The 19,781-nt window shown below is 59.6% G+C and overlaps 2 protein-coding genes across 2 annotated transcripts; one reads left to right on the forward strand and one right to left on the reverse strand.

Moving 5' to 3' along the window:
- Positions 1-526: 526 nt before the first annotated feature.
- Positions 527-6,283, forward strand: FMOD (fibromodulin). Its single transcript, XM_029962549.1, has 3 exons — positions 527-746; positions 3,059-4,069; positions 5,910-6,283. Exons 2-3 carry the CDS (start codon positions 3,073-3,075, stop codon positions 6,059-6,061), a joined length of 1,149 nt encoding a protein of 382 aa, XP_029818409.1. The 5' UTR covers positions 527-746; positions 3,059-3,072; the 3' UTR covers positions 6,062-6,283.
- A 9,390-nt stretch (positions 6,284-15,673) lies between these two features.
- Positions 15,674-18,911, reverse strand: BTG2 (BTG anti-proliferation factor 2). Its single transcript, XM_018079628.2, has one exon. The coding sequence runs from the start codon at positions 18,894-18,896 to the stop codon at positions 18,483-18,485; it is 414 nt and encodes a 137-aa protein (XP_017935117.1). The 5' UTR covers positions 18,897-18,911; the 3' UTR covers positions 15,674-18,482.
- Positions 18,912-19,781: the final 870 nt, after the last annotated feature.

The following is a 19,781-nucleotide window of genomic DNA, read 5'->3' on the forward strand; positions in this document are numbered from 1 at the left end:
ACAGCCTGCTGAAATGCCAGCTTGGCATCTCTGTCCTGCCAAGCTGGAGACAAATTCCTGCTGTCACAGTGGCTCTTTGGTAGGCAATTTATTTACCTTGGATGCTGCAGCCTTATCGTTCATGGAAATGTTTATCCCAAATATTTAATAGCGGGACTGCATAAACTGAGGCTTCCTGCAGAGGCAGCCCAGGCTGCCATCGGAGCAGCACTAACGTCTCTTCTCCTGGTACTGTAAAAGTTAAGGATAATTCCTTGTCTCTCCCAAAGAATCCCATCCTCAGCACCTCAAAATCCGATATTTTTTAATCTGGCCAGAGGCCTCCTCATCACTCCCTGATGAGAAACACAGGAGACCTGACAACAGCCCTTTTAAAAACAACATCCCAATTCCACTAAGTCGTTAAACAGAGAGAGCCTGAAAAGTGCCAACACTCCTATGAGAAAAGACTGGAAGAGAGAGAGAGAGAGAGAGAGAGAGAGAGGGGGAGAGGGAGGAAAGAAAAAGCAGGTTATTTATAACGCCAGGCAGCATTAGGGTCTCTCCAGTCTCTCCTGCAAACTGGCTGCTGCTGGGAGGTCACTCCCCAAAAACCCTGGCGAGCCCGTGACCTGCAAGCACAATATTTGCTCTGGGATCTGGGGCGGGCACCAGGCTCTGCGGCTCGGGATTCACTCCATGCTGCTTGACACACGGGCGAGCCCGGAGCAGCACAGCCAGGCTTTGGAGAGGAGGATCTCACCTTGGTAAGTCCGGCTCTGTATATATTTATTAGGATTTTTTTTTTTTTTATATTATTATTATTTTTTTGGAAGCCTGATTTCCGTACCTGCGCCTCGGCCGGCGCGGCTGCCGCGGGGAGCACACGCCAGCGACACGGGTGGCACAGCTGGGAGAGCCAGAGCTCCCACACCTCTGGGAAAGCCCTTCCCTCCTGCCCACCTCTCCCACTGCCCACCTCCCATCCCACCCACCGCCCCTCCTGCCCATCTCCCAACCCACCCATCTCTCCTCCTGCCCACTTCTCCTGCTGCCCATCTCCCCTCTCCTGCCCACCTCCCATCCCACCCACCTCCCCTCCTGCCCCTCTGGCAGCTCCATGCCCGCTCGCCTGGGAGCTGGACACCTTCACCCATGCACACCCAGGGTTGGCAGTGCCTCCCTGCCCATCCCATGCCCAGGGAAAGGGGGAGCTGGTTTCGTGCCTGGTACAGCAGCAACGGGCCGAGTCCATGGATGGCCACAGTCCATAAAAGCCCCTTACTCCAAAACCTGCTCCTTCTTGGAATGAGGAGCTGACCCCCTTAGCTCAGCAGCCCCTGGCACAGAGCAGGGACACCAGGAGGTGACATAGATCTCGAGGCTGGAACACTCAGGTCAGATCCCACCCCAAAACCAGGGATGAAGCCCACCAGGGAGGGGAGAAGCCACCCATGAATGAGGAGAGGGTCAGTGGTGTCTGCTGGGGACAGGCTTGGGGTCACCAGCAGGTTGAAGGGGGGCACTAGGAAAGGTGAAGGGACTGCATGGCTGGGTCCTGCCCCAGAGGGGCCCCTGGGAAGGGGCTGCCAAGTGGCTCTGCATGGGTGGAGAAGCTGGAGGCTCTGGTATGTCAGCAGGCACAGTGCCCTGGAGCAGCGGGAGGAGGAGGAGGAGAAACTCCTCTGCCACTGCCAAGCTCCCCCGTGGCACACAGCATCCCCAAGGATCACGTCTGCTCTGCTTCCACACAGAGGGGGAAGGAGGGAGAGGAGGAGAAAGCCAGGAGCTTGTCTGCCCACCACCAGCTCAGTCCCTCTTTTCTTCCCATGCCAGGGTGGCCACTGCCTCCTGCACACTGTGCCCGCTTTGTCTGCCAGGCCAGACACCCCCTCTGTGCTGCGGGTTGGGAACACGGTGAGGGGTCACCAGGTGACCCCGCGGCCACCCCTGGCACAGAGAGGGGGGACACTGGTCCCTGCTCAGCCCTCACCCAGCCCGTGGCTGCCAGAGCCGAGCTGGCAGGGCTGAGCTCCCAGCCACGTATGTAGGAGCCACAGGAGGGAGCGACTCCTCTCCCGCTCCCAACAGCATTTCCTGGAGGGATTTCAAGCTGCCTGGCTCCAGGACACTCCGTGTGCTCATTCAGCCCGGGATGAGCAGCCGTGGCTGGAGTCCCTCCTGCTGCAGCCCCGCCGTGCCCTGGGCATGGCAGGGGGGGGCTGCAAAGCCCACGCCAAGCCACGGGGGTCAGGGCTGGCTTTGCCTTGCCCCCAGCTCCCAGCCCTGCTCTCCTCTGGATCCCAGCCCTCGTGGCTGGATGTCACAAGCAGAGCCCATCGCCAGGTCTGGTGACACTCCCTGTCCCTGGTCACACCGAGGGCCCGGCGGGTGCTGCCCCTTCTCCTGTCGGGGCTGAGCTGGGGGAATCTCAGCTCGGGAGTGCTTTCATTTCAAAAATAAGGCAGAACTTGTTTACCAGGATTTACATCAGTCCCGAGCATCCTGCGTTTCCGTGGGGGGAGGGAGAGCTGGGTGGAACCCACAGCGAGTCGTGTCACCTGCGAGTGTGGCATAAATAGAGCTCCATGAAAGATGCCTTGAGCTCCATCAAAACATGCCTTCAGCTCCCAAATCAACCTGAGCTGGCAGCTTTCCCTCTCCTTCACTCAGCTGGAGAGTTTTCAAGTCCTTTCTCCTCCCTCCCATGCAGAGCCAAGCCCAGGGCACCTCAGAGCAAACCTCGTGTGACCTTACACAAATCCAGACCGTGGGTCCTGTATCTCCATCCTCTACTCACTCCTAGCAGAAATATCCATAAAGCAGGATTTTGCAGGTAAATCTCCACTGGGGTGGAGGTTTCTCACAGGCTTGAGGTGAAAAGGGGGAAGATCAGGTAACTGCACACAGGAGATGTCAGCAGCTGTGGGGTTTTTGGGTAGGATTCACTCAGGTTCTCCAGCTCTGCTGCCAAGTACCACCAAGCCCATCCAGCACATCCCACCCTGCCGGATTCCCAGGCAGTGCAGAACCAGAGCTGACCCTGCTGACGGTTCCCTCCCCCCCTCTCCCTTGGCAGGTCCCTCCGGCGCCATGTGTTGGGTCACCATCACCATCCTCATCGTGGCCGGGCTCTGCGGGGCCTCGCTGGGCCAGTACAATGAGGAGGAGGACCTGGCCTGGCTGCAGTACTACCTGAGGCAGTCCCGCGTGGCCTCCTACAACTACGTGCCCTACTACGAGGACGAGAGCCCCCCGTACGTGTACTCCTACCCCGCAGCTCCCGACACGGAGCCGGAGCCCGGCCCGGAGCCCCAGCAGGCCCCTTCCTGGCAGTGCCCCCAGGAGTGTGACTGTCCCCCCAACTTCTCCTCGGCCATGTACTGCGACACCCGCAACCTGAGGTACCTGCCCTTCGTGCCCTCCCGCATGAAGTACGTCTACTTCCAGAACAACCTCATCACCTCCATCCAGGAGGGCGCCTTTGACAACGCCACGGAGCTGGAGTGGCTGGCGCTGCACAACAACCAGATCAGCAGCGACAGGATGGGCAAGAGGGTCTTCGGGAAGCTCAAGAACCTGGAGAGGCTGTACATGAACAACAACAACCTGACCAAGCTGCCCAGCCCCCTGCCCCGCTCCCTGAGAGAGCTCCACCTGTCTTACAACCAGATCTCCAAGGTGCCCTCCAACGCTCTGGAGGGTCTGGAGAACCTCACGGCCCTGTACCTCAGCCACAACTTCATTTTTGAGATGGGGGCTTCCCTCAAAGGGCTCAAGTCTTTGATCCTTGCTGATCTGAGCTACAACCACCTCAGAAAAGTCCCTGACGGGCTCCCGGTGTCCTTGGAACAGCTTTACCTCGAGTACAACTACATCAACGCCATCCCTGATGACTATTTCCAGGTGTCTCCCAGGCTGCTCTATGTCCGGATGTCCCACAACAGCCTGACAAACCAAGGCCTCTCCTCCAACACGTTCAACAGCAGCAGCATCCTCGAGCTGGACCTCTCCTACAACCGGCTCCAGAAGATCCCCCGGGTCAACACCAACCTGGAGAACCTCTACCTGCAGGGGAACCAGATCAATGGTGAGCAGGAAGGTGCCGACCCAGGCGTGGTGGAGAGGGGATGGTGGCACAGGGGATGGATGGAGGTGCAGGAGGGGATGAGGAGATGGGGATGCAGAACATGTGGGAGACCACCTGGGGTAATGGTTTGAGCAGGAAGGTGGAATCTGGGAGACTTGCAGGTGGCCCTGAGCAAGGCAGGAATGGGACCCGTGGCATCCCAACACACACGGAGCCCAGAATGCTGGGGTGTGATCCAGGGGGTCATTGCATTGGTTTTCTGGCTGTTTATCAGAAGCCTGAACATCTTCTGGTTGGAGATGCCAGAAAGCAGGTGAGGCACCACCTGGGGAGGGGTTTGTGTTTCCAGTCCAGCAGTGCTCACGGGTGGAGGGGTCAGCAGCAGTGGACAGAGGTGGGGTGTCCCCTCTGCCATGGTCACTGCACGTGGGCAGCACTAACACAGGGGTCAGGGATTCCCCTGCAGTGCCCAGGCCCAACACAGCCCCCTCTGCCCACCTTCCAGGGCCCCACCACAGCCCATGGCCCCATCCGTGGTCCCAAAGCCCCCCAGGGGTCCCAGCCTGCAGCCCAGGGGCTCGTCCTTGCCAGGGCTGGGCCAGACAGGAGCTCTCAGTGATCAGAGCCCTCCACGCAGCATCTTCTGCCAGGACTGAAATCCACTCCGCTTAATACACAAATAAATAACAGGAACAGATTGTTCTGGGGCTGCTATTTATAAAAATAAGCTAGAAAAATAAACCCCCAAGCAATCTCCTGGAAAAATCCAGCCTTGCCCCCTCACCTGCCAGACCCCGAGGGCAGGACCCTCCCGGAGCAGCACTGGAGCCCCCGGGGTTGGAGTCCCAGGGCTGGGACAGGGATGTGTCAGTGTTGCAGAGAAAACACACAACCCCGCACCGGGGAGCTGACAGAAACACAGAAACAAGAACAGATTCCCGAATGTTTGCTTTCAAAATCTGTAGCTGTTGCCGTCTGCCCACAAATGCCACGGAGCCACCGCGGAGCCGCTCGGGCTTGGCAGCAGCTTCTCCTCCCGCTGCACCTTCTGCCACCGACCCTCGCGGCACCCCCGGGTCCAGCTGTGCAGCACCAACCCCTGGGGGTGCCCCCGGGCCGGGGCCGTGCCCCTCCAGCCCCCAGTCCGTGCGCTCGGGGGTCCCCCCACATCCCCCCGCCTTCCCCAGCAGCATCCCGGCCTGGAGCTTTGCTGCCCTCTAGTCCCAAATCCTGCACAGAAAAATGTACGTTGGGGTTTGTTCCATCTCCTCCTTCCAAACCCAGTCTGGGCTGGGCTGGAATTTCCCTGCCTGGCGCTGGCAGCATTCGAACGGAGAGGGGATGTCTGGATGGGGACAGGGACATCCTTCCTCCTGGACATGCTGCCTGGGGGTCCCATGGTGGCCAGGCAGGGTCAGGGGATGGAGACTGCAGCCTGTGAAGCCTCCAAAAGGGGCTACAGAGGCAATTCCTGATGAAAGGAGATGTTTTCCATCCTACTCCACCCTATGAGCTCCACCCTGGCTAGGCAATGGAGCCAAGGACCTGCTTCCAGACCCTTGGATAGGCACAAACCTGCCTGCTCCTTCTGCCTGCAGCCAGGAGCATCAGGAACCCTTTCAGTTTAAGAGAGGAGCGTGTTGAGTCTGAATTCACAGCGATTTGGGGGCGCTTTGTTTTTTTCCCTGCCCACCTTAGCATAAACCAACTCTCAAAGGTTGATACCTCTGACCCAGCATCCCCTTTGCCATTTCTGACATCAGTCCCCAAAAACCAGCCCCATCAGGGAGGCTGGAGGGGGCTGAAGCCTGTGCTCAGCTCCACCCTCTGTCCTCCACAGAGTTCTCCATCAGCAGTTTCTGCTCCGTGGTGGACGTCATGAACTACTCCCGGCTCCAGGTCCTGCGGCTCGACGGGAACGAGATCAAGCGGAACGCGGTGCCCCCCGACGCCCCCCTGTGCCTGCGCCGGGCCACCGTCATCGAGATCTGACCCGGCCCCTCCCACCCTCAGGACTTGGCTCCCCCGACCCTGGGGAGACCCTCGCCCCGTTCCAGTGCAGCTTCTCAGCCTGACTCGGCTTCGCAGTAGTGCAATCAGGGGGCTCCGGCAGCCGGAGCCTCTCGACCCCAAACTCTTCGTCTTCCCAGAATTCTCCCTCTTCCTGACTCTCCAGCCACGCAGGGTGGGATGGATCCCAGCACTCACCCCCCTCTGACCCCACCACAGCCACCCCCCCCCACACCTTCTCCCCCGGCCTGGGGGGGATGCAGCGGGGACGGGGCTCATCCCACCTCTCAAACCTGGCCCTGAGCATCCGACCCCCGGGGGGGGGTTTAGGTGAGGGGTCCTGCAGAACCAGCAGCTCTGAACCCCCTGGCCACAGGAGAAGCATCCAGGAGGTTGGGAGCTGCAGCAGTAAAGGGTTAAAATATCAGTCTGAAGCATCCCTCAGTCTGGGATGAGGAAGAGCAAATCCACTCCTTCCCCTCCATTTCCCCCCTCCCCCCTTCCATCAGCCTCCTGCTCCAGAGTTAAAGGAGAGAAACCTTTCCTGCTGCTGGAGTCAGAGAGAAGCCCCCTGAGGAACAGCCTGGTTACAGGTCTCAAATCTTCCTCCCAGCCCACTGGATCAGGGCAGGACGGGGGTTGAGGGATGTGGGAATTCCTGGTGCTGTCACTCTCAGCTGCCTGGGCACCCCCCAGCTTGGCTCTGAGCTCCCTCCCTGCCCAGGCAGCCGAGGTACCTCAATTAAAAACCAAACAAAAAAATAAATTCCCGCGGCACCGCGTGCTCCCACAGCACCTTTGAATCCGCCAAACCCACCCAAGTCGGACCCTTGGGCAGTTCAGTCCGAGGACCAAAGGGGCAGCTGAGCTTTGGGGATGACCTGCAGGGGTCACCCCGACCCTCCGCGTTGTACCTGCATGCGAAAGAGCAAAAACCCCCCCGAGACCCCTGTACCCTCCCGGCATGAACTGTAGGCACCAAACCCACCAATAAAGCCCTTCCCAAACTGCACCGAGCGCGTCTGAGGAGCCCCTGCCCGGGGCTGCTCCGAGCACCGCAGCCTCCCCTCTCTCAGGCCAGGTCTTTTTTCTTTTTCCAGCCACAATCCAGGCTGGAATTGCCGACTAGTGGCTGTCCCAGGCATGGCATGTGCGCACGGAGCCTTCCCCGCGCCGCGGAGCTGCCGCTCCACCGCATCCCGGCGGGGTCCCTGCAAGGACATCCATAGGAGGGAAAATACACCTGGAAAAGTGTCAGCGGAGAGAGGGAGGGAGGGCGGCACCGCTGGCTGTTGTTTTCCGGGGGTTCTCTGGGCTTCAGCCCCGCCGATTTTCAACAGCTGAGCTGGAGGATGCTTTAAAAAATGGTAATTTCGCACGGAGGGGACCAGAAAGTTCCATTTCCCAGCCTATGGGCTCCTCTGGCTCCAGGTTGGGAGCAGTTGGGGAGGCAGAGGCTGCAGGCACTCTGTGGGATGCAGGAGCTGGGCTCCCCAAAAATCCCTGGTCCCTGGCTGGGGGCAGCCCCCCAGCTCCAGCCAAGGCTCCTGCAGGAGCCAGGCAGAAGGGGAGGCCAGAAGATCCCACTCCATCCCCTTGGGCCACCCCTTCCCCATCCCCTCCCACATCCCAGGGCAGCACAGGGACACCCACATCCATCCTCATCACAACCTCCCACAGCCAAAACCCATTCCCTGCAGAGACCCAAATCCTCCTGGAGGCACCAGGACTGGGGACTCCTCCTTTGGGGTCCCACCATGTGCCCAGCTGGCCAAGGACCTCGGGAATGTCACTGGATGTTGGCATTGCCTGTCACAAGGGGTCCTCTCCAGGCTGGAACCCACCTCCTCTTGGTCCTAAGGTCAGGTCTGTGCCCCAGGGCATCCACACTCCTTCCCAAAACACAGCCTGCAGGAGCCAAAGGGGCTGGGGGGTGAGCTGGGGGGGGTTGTGAGGCAGCCAAGCTCATCAGCTCAGGAGGGACATGGGAAGAAGTCTGGGGGGAAGGAGGGTCTGGGGGGAGCAAACAAAACCCGGGAGAAGCAGCTCCAGTGCTCCTCCAGCAGCTGCTTCCTCCAGGCAGGGCCATGGGATTGCTGATCTACACCAGCTGGGGGGAGGCGAGGGGGCAGAGGGTCAGGGCAGCCCCCTGCCCTGCTTCTCCCCCTCCCCAAAAGAAAGGGAGAGACCCCATTGGTCCTGGGCGAGCCCACAGGCACCCAATCTCTGCCTTGTTGGGGTGGGAATGGCAGGGAAGGGGGCTTGGCCCCCCTCCTCATCCCCTTTCTCCTCCTCCTCCTGTTGCTGGGAAGAGGTGTGGGGTCCGAGGGGCCCCAGCAGCCTGAATCCCACCGGGAAGGAGGGAGGGGAGTGTAGGGTTTTGTCTGGATCCACAGAGCAGGATAAAGAAGGGGGAAACCCCAAACTGACCCAAACCCATCTTCCCCAGCCCCCCTGAAGGTGAGCCCTGAGCACGGGGGCTTTGGGGGGCTGCAGCAAGGGGGAGCAGCAGCTGCAGCCCCTCAAGGTCTCCTTTGGACTGTGGGGTTCTCCCGAGGCCTCTCTCCATCACCCCTGTCCACGGAGGGGCTCGGACCTGGGCACCCACCTTGGGGCTCTCCTTGCATGAGACACCAAAAAGCAGCAGCTCCCACTGGGTGCCCCCCACGGGGTCAGGCAGGATTTCTCCAGAGCTCCCCAGCAGCCCCCAGACTCCACCTCCACTTCTTTCCACCTTTTTTCTCTAATTCTAATTCCTCCCCTTGCTTTTTTCTTTTTCCCCCCTTTGCATCATCCCTCAGCTCCAACACTTCCCAGACTGTTTGTAAACATCCCTTTAGGATGTTTCCTCAGGAAGTGCAAATTTCTGTTTAAAAACAACCCCTCAAAAATATTTTCCTTTGGAGAAACACACACACACACACAAAAGCAGCAGCGAGGCAGCAGGTTCTGGGTTTGCCCCAACTCTGCCAGAGGGGCCCGGGGTGGGACAGATCCCCCCTCACCCACCCAAGGGACACGAGCTCTGGGCACGTCCCCGTGCCCCAAACTGAGCGTGGGAGTGTTTGCAGTCCCGGCCCAGGGAAGTGTCACGTCCTCCAGCGCTTCCCTTTGCTCGATTCTTCTCGGATTTAACCCAAACGCTGCCGTCTGGGGGAGTCCCGGGGACAAAGGGACGGGCGGGCGGGTCCCGGGGCCGCCGCCCCCCCGGGCCATGTGCGGCCGTGCCGGGGCCGGCAATAAAAGTTGATTATTAATAAGCTGCCGGGCTCCGGCCGCAGCAGCTGCCACGTTGCTGGGAAGAGATAAGAAAACTGTGGAGGCAGCGGGAAAAGAGGCCGGGGAGGGGCCCGGGCACAGGGACACCCCCCACCCCCATCGCACAGAGGAACAGGCTGAGCCCTGGGGGAATGAGGGGGTCCTGCTCTCACAGCCCCACGTCAGGAGTAAAAAGAGCTGGGAGTTTGGCATTTGGGGCCTCAGGATTTTTCTCTCCAGCCACCCCGGGAGGATGAGTAGCTTGGGGTCTTGGAGCATGTGGGGGCCCGGCCCCCTGAAGGGACTGAACATTTTTTGGGGACCTCTGGGGAAAGGTGTCCTTGTTCCCCACACGTCCCCAGAAGCGTCTGGGCACAGGGGAGAGGCTTGGGCAGGAAATTCCCAATCTGTTCAGCTCCCATTCTTGCCTCCCCTTTTGTTCCCCGGCCATCTGTCCCCAGCCCCGCTCACCCCACGCTCCCGCCGCATGTGCCATAAATATCAAGCCGGGCTTTGTCTCTGCTCCAAAAGGCAGCGTGGCCCCCACAGCCCAGCCCTGCCACGGCCCCTAAAGCTGCTGGGGGCTGGCACAGCCCCGGGGGGCTCACGGGGTGGGTCTGGGTTTGGGGGGCACAGGCTCAGCATCGCTCCTCTCCCTCCTCCTGCCCCAGCAGGATTTCGGGTTGGCACTGGGAGGGGGGTGTTGATCTGCCACCACAACCATCCATGGGATCCATGAGCACGGCCTTGGAGATGGACCCCATCACCAAACTCATTCCAAAGGGGGAAAGGAAGGAAAAGGAATTCTCAGCCCGGCAGAGCTCAGACCCCTGGTAGGCTCCCCATCTCTGGGCTGCCCCCCAAAATCACACCCTGGTCTGTGCTGACCACCCAGAGGGGAACCTGTTGGGGCAGATCTCAGCCAGACCCTCTGTGGAATCCCCCCGTGGGGGCTGGGATGGGGGGACAAGCTTTGAGGGAGCCCCCCAGCCCCCCCAGCCATGTCCCATCCCAATCCAGCCTTTTAATGACAACAAAGCAGCGCCCGAGTCAGCCGGGGCAGCTGCTCCCTCAGCCCTTCCCCTTCCCGGTTTTATCCGGTGCTATAATAGGCACAAACTCCCTGGTAAAAGGGCATTGTCAGAGGGAAGAGGGGCCTCGCCCTTCGTCTGGCAGCTGGGAATGCTGGGATCAGGGGCTCAGGGAGATTGTTTACTCCAACTGGTTCCCAGTAACATCTCTGGGAGGTTCCCCAAAGGAGCGGGTGTCACATTCACGTGGGTGTTGTGTCCCCTCAGCAGTGACACCGAGGGCTGCCCCATCCCTCTGGAGCAGGACACAGGAATACCCTCAGGGATACCCTCAGGAATGAGTGGCCCTTGCAGAGGGGATGGGGCAGGTACCAGCCTGGATGTTGGGATGTTTGGATGCCCCAAAACATCCCTACATGAGCTGGTGGATCCTGGGGCACAGATCCCAGTGTCACCCTTAAATCCTCCTCTGTCTGCCTTGTCAGAGCCAGCCAAGACTGGCAGGGATTCTCCATAGCTTTGGTATCCAGGGGAAGAGGGGAGATGCACAAGGGACATGCAGCACCTCACACAGCAGCTGTGGGGTTTGGATGCAGCCTGTGGGACACTCCTGGGGTGACTCCTGGGGATGTGGCAGAGGGGGGAGCCCCACGAGCCCCCTGGTGCTCCCAGGAGCTGGGAACATGTTCCCCCAGACAGGCAGGGCCCATCCCAGCCATCAGCTCCAGGCTGGGCCCAGGGACGTGGCCCAGCAGGAAGCAGATGCCGAGCAAAGCAGGGACTCAAAGCCCTGAACAAACCCCGGCAGCAGCTGAGACTCACACAGGGCTGGGACCTGCCCCGGGCCCTGCCTTCCCATCCCAGACACGGCTCCAGGGGAAGGAAAACTGCCCTGAGGAAGTGAATGCAGGCTCTGGCTGCTCCCACCATCCTGCTGCCTGTGCCCTGCCCTCTCCTCACTGCCACTGCCAGGGATGGGGACAGGGGCGTGGTGTTCCTTGGGAATGGGGGCACAGCATCCCTTGGGCATGAGGGCACAGCACTCCTCAGGAAGGTGCCAGGGCACAGCTGGTCACTCCCAAGGCCACTCGCCTGGGTCCCCACGGGCTGCACCCACCAGCACCAGCAGCAGTGGGTTCTGCCCGCTGTGGCATTGAACATGTCAGGACACCTCTCTCCCAGGGTGTGGCACAGGGCTGGGGTGGAGGGGGCTCAGCACTGCATTGCCCGACCCCGGCAGACCCCTCCAACCACAGTAATTACTGTTACAATGCAGAATAGGAGTCGTACACAACCCTCCCGGCGGGCAGAGTGAGCTCTGCCCTGACCCGTGCGGCGCTGAGGCCTCTTTTCTCCCGGCTCTCAGCCCTTCTCTGGGAAACAAAAGGTGCAAAGTTTAGTGGTGCATGAAAGGAGAAACAAAACCGCGGCCCCGGCTCGGCCCCGGCCCCGCCGGGCCCCCCCGCCCCAGCAGACAGATTGGCAACCAGTTGCCCCGCACACAGTTGCTTGCTGGCCGGCCAACAAGCGCCCTTTTATCCCCACCGGGGTTTCATAAATGGGAAGCGTTGGAAGCGGCCCCAGCGCCCGGAGCAGCCGCTGAGGAGGGGCCGGTGATGGGATGGAGTGGGATGGGGATGGGGTTGGGGGATGAGGTTGGGATGGGGATGGGGTGGGGATGAGGTTGGGGAGTGGGGATGGGGATGGGGTGGGGATGGGGATAGGGATAGGGTGGGGATGGGGCTGGCTCTCCCCACGGGATGCTCAGTGGAAAAAAAAAAAAAGCCAGCTCAAGTGGCTCCCTCTCCCCCTGCCCCAACTGGCCCCCTCACCCAGGCACTCCAGCAGGGAGTTGGCTGCGGGGTGAGTTTGGGTCCCCGGGGACCCCCAACCCCTCAGTGACACCCCGGGAGTGGGGAGGTGTGGGGACCCCCTGCAGGGCCAGAGGGAGCCGTCCCTCCCCAGATCCCACTTCTGTCCCATTCCAGCTGCCCACCTCGAGGGGGGATGGCACGGGAGGCAGGGAGCAGGCAGGGAACGGAGCCAAGGCTGGGGCTGGAGCTGCCGACAGGTTTTGTGGTTGTTTGGGGGGAGGTTTTTTGTTTCAGGCCGGCATTAGGCACGGCCACCGCCCGCCCCATCTGCCGCTGGAGACCCTCCCAGCGCAGCCGCCGCGGGGGAGGCGAGTGGGCGACGGCGGCTGCCACACACCCGCATCTGCCCGTGACCTCTGGGGAGGAAGGAGGGGGGGTTTCCATCAGGTGGCTCAGTTTTTAGCAAGGATTGGGAAGGCAGAGTGGTTGGTGCCTTTTCCTCGGTGCTGGTTTGGGGGTCCCGGGGGGGTGTGAGGCTGTTGGGGTGCTTGGGGGTGGATGAGATGGGTTGTGGCCTTGGAGAGCTCCAGGTCTGGCCATGGCCACTGTGCAGGGGCAAAGGGGGGCCAGAGAGCTGGGCCAGGGAAGAGGAGGGAGAGGAAGGTCTGTCAGGAGGAAGGGCAGACAGGGAGGGCAGTCCCCAGCTGGGAATCACTCCGACATCCCAGCCAAGGGACAGAATCCACCAGGAGCCCATGTGCCAACACCGATCCTGACCCGGTGCCTGGCCATGCCCCGGGGGCAGGAGAAGGGCTTGGCTCAACCCTGTGGGGTGCAGGGCTGGTGTGGGGGCTCCACTGTGGCAGCAAACACTGGGAATGCCGGAGTTTGGTGGTGCCAGAGGCTGCTGGCACAGGCAGCAGCGATGCCGGAACGCGCTGGAAGTGCCCCAGCCCAAAACACTGCGGGCTTGGCACAGCACCAACCCCTCCAAACCCCACAAATCACCTCCCCGTTGCCAGGCCACGTGCTCGCAGAGTTCCTACGGCTCTGGTGGATCCTGGGTAGCTCATCCAGGCTCTGGAGCAGCGCAGGTGAGGGAGCACCCCCGGGCCTGCCCCTCCTCCCCCCGTTCCCAGGGTGGGTCTGGGCGCTGCCGGCTCTGTCTGCCCAGATACAGCGAGTGTGGCTGCGCCCAGGGAGTGCCGGATTGGCCTCGGCAGGGCTGAGAGAGCCCGTCCTCCCCATGCCCTGCCGGCAGATAACGAGGGCAGGAAGCACCTGGCAGAGCCCGTGGGCGCGGGGAGGAGGCTCAGGGCGCCCGGTTTCGCTTCTGTCCCCCCTCCAGCTGCAGCAGGGAAAACCCAGAGCTGCGGTGCTGCCCCGTCCCCTCTCGCCTTCCTCCCTTCTGAGCAGCCTGGAAGGGACCTGGCTCCCTTCCCTGCTCCAGGGTGGGCAGGGGGAAGCGTTTCGAGGCAGGGGTGGTGACAAGAGGACTGGTGGGGGACGAGGTTTGGGTCCTGTGGGAAGAGCAGAAATAACCCCAACGAGCGCTTTCACATCCTAAATGCTGATGTTGCTCTTGTGGTAACTCAGAACTGAGAAACGCCCGATTTCTGCTCGAGGGACCCCGGGGAAGGGAACACACAAACACCCACAAACCACCCAAACACATGGCCATGTGGGCAGGCAGGTGTGCCGGGCAAAGGGCTGAGCTCTCACCCAGGGCACAGCAAAGGCAAACCCTCATTTGTGCAACACACAGGTCTCTGATTACAGCATCTGACCCTGGCTCCTGGGATCAGACACCTCCCTGCCCTGTCTGGATAAAAAAAATCCCAACAGAAACCCAGCAGCAGAAAACGAGCCAAGATTCCAGTAGGTGGAGGTGCGTGGATTTAGCTACTTTCAGTCTTTTCCAGAGCTGCTCCGAGCAGTTTGGGGGCATCCGTGTGTCCAGCTGTGACTCCACATTCCCTGTGTCAATCCTGGGAGGTGCTCAAGGGTCTCAGAAGGCCTAGAAAGGGCTTTGAGGGGCAGATACAGATGCACAACACTAACCCAGCTTGCACCTGAGGTATCCAGATCCTACCAGAACAAAAGTGACGAGCGAGATAAAAATAGCAGCTACGTCAGGGATGCACAGGCTGGGGGGGTCTGGCCGTGCCAAGCGCTGACTCCTCACTCCCATCCATGGCGTAAGAGCTGTATTTTTATCTTGGCTGGGGGCAGCCCAAATTTCAGCTGATCTTGGCCCTGCCTGCTGGCCCAAATGCCAGGCACAGGTCATGGCACGCCGGGCTGGCCACGGCATGGACTGCACCAGCCTGGGAACGGGCCTGGAGCCCGGGATCATGTCCTGGCAGCCCACGCTGGTTTGGGCAAGCCAGAGGGAGGAAGGCCACCATCACCTGACTTCCCCAAGCCTTTGAACCCGGGTGACTCCCCAGCTAATCAGCAGCCGAGCCGCCCGTCCCTCCCCACCAGCCCTGTTTCACAAGCAGCAGCAATTGGGGTGTGTTTATGCAAACTAATGAAGGGATGAGCTCAAACAGGAGCGGCTTTGACCCGGCACCCAAATCTGCCCACAAATTGTTTCCCTCTGGGAGGTGGCACGTTGTGACACAAGCAGGAGGGGAGGAGCTGCTTTGCCCTCTCCAGGGAGAGTGGTGGGACCAGGGCCGTGCCCCCCCTTGGCATCCCCACCCCGGGAGGGCAGAGGGAGCAGCCTGGGCTGGGTCAGAGGGACACTGGCAGGCTGCAACTCAAGCCCTCCTGAGCTCCATAAAAATGGAGCTTTGGATCAAAATCAGCACAAGCTGATTTAGCCAGGTCTGCTCCTGGAGGGGGGTCCCTGTCCTGGGGATCAGGGTCACAGCTCCGTGCTGAGGTCACTGACACAGCCAAAACAGGATCTGCCTTGACTCAGCCCCGGGTGCCTTTATCGTGACAGGCCCAGAGCATCCCCCACATGCCTCAGAGCAATCCAGTGATCCCTCACCCTTCCTCCTTTGCTGGCTCAGTCACCGCTGGAAGGACAGTGGGGGCAGGGAGGCTTCACCAGGAACTGCCCCATGGCTCCCTCAGACCATTAATCCCTTCTTTCCCAGACTCCATTTAAGCTGTTCCTAGGACTGGGTCCATCACACCTTCCCGCCCTGGCAGGATTTCCACAATCCAGCATAGAATTAATCCCCTGCTGCCCAAGCCAAAGCCCAGCACGGGGAAGGAGAAGGGCAGGACACCCACAGCCCAGCATTAGTCACCAGACCAATTCCCAGCCTTAATTCCTGCAGTTTAGAGGGTCAGGTTTGGAGTCAGCACGTTGACTAAGCAGCTTTTTGTTAAACCTCCTCCGTGACGCAGCCGGATATTCGCAGTCACCCACACTCCAGCCGAGCCCGTGGCATTCCCAGGGTGGGATCTGGGCTGCAATCCCAACCCTCACCCTCTCCACCAGCACAGGACAGCTCCCAGGAAGAACACAGGCCTTGGTTATAATGCTACATTTTTATTAAAGTAACAAAAGCATCGGTCTGTCAAAGGATCTGTACACTCTGGATATAAAATACTACTGTACATTAGTAACCACCCCACTCCCTCCTCCAAGTCCTTACAGACTTTCTACCATTTTCAACCAAATACAAAAAGCAGGTCCCGTTCAACAGTCCAGCTTAGTTAAAAAAAAAAAAAAAATGACAGAAAACCCCTCAAATCCACTGTCTCAAACTCCACATCACTCGGCTCTGCAGGTGAACATCAGGCTTGTAGGCAGAAGGCAACAGAGCACACGAATTCACAGCTTTTACGTGTAACCAGCTACAAGAGAAGGGATTATACCCAAATTTGGTTGGCTTTGAAGCTACAAACAGCTTTAACATTAGGCTCCTCCACACCAGGGACAAGAAGAATGAGGCTATTTTGGTTCTGGAGGTGGGGGCACGTTAGGAGCAGTTAGAGTGTATTCCTTTGGTGGGGGCTGTTGTTCCTGGAAAACTCTTCTGGGAAGAGGGAGGGAATAGAGAGTTAAAAAGGGGGTGTAAATCTTAAGACTGCTTTGATCCTGACAAATTGCAACCCAAGGAAGTACCAGCCTTCAGGAGCCTCCACAGCCAGCCCAGGAGCCCAGCAAAGCTCCTGCTGGGTGTGGGTCTCATCGTGGGCTTTCCACGCAAGCAGGTCAAGGGAGGACTCCAAAAAGCACCGAGATCCCTTTTCCCTGAAAAGGGAATTTGCTTTTTTGGAAGTTTCCGAGCACTCCCCTCTCGGTGAGGTCACCTATTGCACAAGTTCACCATGGGAAAAGCCCCAGTGCTTTGTTTCAACTTCTGCTTTGCTGACGTGAGAGATTTCGGTGGCGCAGAGGGAAGTGATGCAACTCCAGGGCCACACTCTGCTCTTACTGCTCAGGGACAAACAACCACTTGACATTTGAAAAGCATTTTAGAGTCGAGGCTGATTTTCCAGTTCTGGAATTGATGATCTGAAGCTTACAAAAATCTGAACTTTTCCATGTTAGTAGTCAGAGTTGGGGAGCTGTGCTGAATTACTTAATATATTAAAGACCAAGTTAAGAACTGTGGCAGATGGGAGCTTCCTTCCTCTCCCAGAGAGCCCAAGATTTGGAAATATATTGCACAAATGTTTGAGAACTTGAGTCATCATAGGCTGGGCAGGAACAACCCTGGTTTTGCCAGTTAGCTGCCAGGTCAGGAGAGAGGAAGGTTAAGAGTAGGCTGAGAGACAAATCTGGGAAGTTTTGCTACAACCAACCATGTCAATGCCCTTTGCTCCAATCCCTTCTCCTGGGATCAATGGAGGAGCACCAGTGGGTTGGTAAAAAGGCCAGGGACATCCAAATATCCCAGTAGAGGCTCCTTCCCAACAGGCAGGTAAAGTTTAGGGCAGCCCTTTAGCTCCCACCCCATTTGTAGTTTAAAGGCCAAATCCTGAACAACATCTGGGCAGAGTCTCCCTGAACACAGGTTCCACTGGGACTGCAAAAGGAGCTTTGCTGGAACAGGTAGAGCACAGGACCAGGCATTAATTGTGCAAAAGTTATGTTCCATGAGATCAGAACTAAACCATGCCCTTTACCAGGGGGTCACTGGAGACAGGTCCCAGGGACAGGAGAGGAGGAGAGGGAAGTGCTGTGACTTTAAATGCAAAGTTAGGACACCAAAGCATCTGAGCATCCCACACACAGGGGGAAGAGCCCCCCAATACTTCTGATTTTAAGAAATAGGGCAGCAAAGGGGTTCTCACCCACCAACCTCTACAGCACAGGGAGAGTTGCTTCAGCTCTTCTGGAGAAGTGACACTCAGGAGCGCTGGACTGGGCAACTTGTGCAGGCAGGAGGCCAAGCCCACGCCCGGGAGCACTGGGAGGCCACACAAGAGCAGGTCTGGGCTGATGTTTGAGCCACACAGAGCAGAGAGGCTTTGTAATTCCCAGCTGTTCCGTGCTGGTCTCGGGCTCTGGAGCGCCCGGCTCCGTGTGCAGCGTGGGAGACAGCCAGGGACTGGGAGCACCAGGGAAAACAGTCCTCCAGTGCCACCTCAGCAGCTGCACGAGTCATCCTGGGCACGGCTCTGCATCCCCAGTGCAGCACCTCTGCCTTGCTCCACTTCCAGCGTGGCCCTTCCAGCCCAGCAGTGGACAGGGAAGGTGGAGGGGCTGGAGGCAGGGCAAGCTCCCCTCGCTGTGCTGGGAGTGGGGCAGAGCAGAGCTGCAACAGGAGCAGGTCCAGGAGATGTGTGAGAGCAAAGGAGAGGGATCCCAGGGTCCCCAGCATCACCCAGCCCCGAGGCAAGGCTCCCCCAGAACTATATCCAGGCCCCAGAGAGATCAAACCAGCTGGGGAGTGAAGCAGTGAAGGGAAGGCAGCACCTCCTTCCCCCCTTCTCAGCAGTATTGCAATACCTGGTGCTACAGCAATAGTGCTGGGAACCAGGATGGGGAGAAGGTGACACATCTCCCACCACCAGCCACACTTCCCAGCCTGGCTCTTCCCCCTCATCCTCCATTCCAAGCTGCCCAAGTGAGCGAGCCAGCCCAAAATTGCCATCCAACACTAATTAGGTAGATATCGGCTTCATAAGAAAAACTCACAAGCTTGCAACAGCTTTAAAAAAGGCACCTGGAGCCCCGCCTCTGTTCAGAGCGGCGCCCGATATTTTAATTTTGGATTTTCTTGGATTTTTTTAAAAAATATAAATAGCTCTTCATCTTAAAAATAGATCCTCGGGTGAGGTATTACAGTAGCCTGTGTCTTGGCAGTGTAAGGACAAGAGGAGTATTTAGCTGGAGACAGTCATGATGTAGTTTTTGGAAGGACTGGTGCGGCCCAGCATCATCTGGTTCTTGCAGGTGAGCATCCCGTAGGAGCTGGGGGGCTTCGAGGCCTCGTACAAGACACAGATGGAGCCGTCCTCGCCGATGCGATAGGACACCTCGTAGGGGTCCACCCAGAGCGTCAGCTCGCTGGGCAGGAGCTGGTAGAGCTGCGGGAGGCTCAGTCCGATCTGGCTCGCTGCCTTGCTGATAATGGGGTCCATTTTGTGGTTGATCCGGATGCAGCGGTACCCGGAGCCTTTGAAGGGTTTCTCGGGGAACCAGTGGTGTTTGTAGTGCTCTGCAAGGGAAGCGACAGGAGCGGTGAGCAGGCGTGGAGGGGGGTCTGTGTCCCGCCGTCGTCCCGAGGGCTCCCACATCTCCTGGAGGGAGCTCGGGGCTCCTCGGGAGTGCTCCTCAGGCTGCCTCCGGAGCCGTGCTCGATTCTTTGGTCACTGCTTGTTCCAAGGTGCGGCTCCTCCAAACCCCCGGAGGGCAGTGCAGGGACCCCAAGGCTGCCGGGGTGGCCGGGGCAGATACCCTATCACCCACCCCAAAGCACCGCGGCCCGGGAGCAACATCCAGGTCATTCTCTAAGTTCAGGAGCGCTTTGCTACCTCTTATCTGAGCACAGCAACAAACAAACCATCCCTCCTTCGGGGCGATAACACCCGGCTGTGCCGGGCTGGGAGGGGACCCCTGAACCACCCAGTTCGTGCCGAGCCCAGACGTGCCCGTGGGGAGGGGAGTGCCAGACTCTGCTGACACAGGGAGGGGGCACAGACTGGCTTGGGATCGTCTGTATCCACCCTCAGCAAGGAGGGCTCCAAAAGGGAGCACAAAGCCCTCGGAGGCCGGGCAGGGGATCTGCTCGCTCCCAGGATGAGGCAGTTTCACGCAGGACCCCACAGGGACACGGGTGGGTGCCCTGGGGTCACACGGGTGGGTGCCAGTCCCCAGGGGGACACGGGTGGGCACCCGGGCAAAGGCACGAAGAGGTATCCGGCGTCAAGGACGGCACAGTCGGGTGTCAGGGAAAGGCATCGATGCGTGCCCGACCCCAGGGGACACAGGTGGGCATCCAAAGAGGGACACCGGTTCTGGGAGCAACACAGGGGGGCACCCGGAGGACACCCGGTCCTATCCCAGGTCCTGGGAGCCACATGGGCGGGGGCATCCGGAGAAAGACAGCCAGTTCTGGGAGCACCGGGTAAGGACAGCAGCGGGCGCCCGGCCCCGAGGGGGACAGGAGGAGCCCGGACACG

Source organism: Manacus vitellinus, unplaced genomic scaffold (genome assembly GCF_001715985.3).
Source record: "Manacus vitellinus isolate BGI_N305 unplaced genomic scaffold, ASM171598v3 scaffold_47_pilon, whole genome shotgun sequence".
Classification (NCBI taxonomy): domain Eukaryota; kingdom Metazoa; phylum Chordata; class Aves; order Passeriformes; family Pipridae; genus Manacus; species Manacus vitellinus.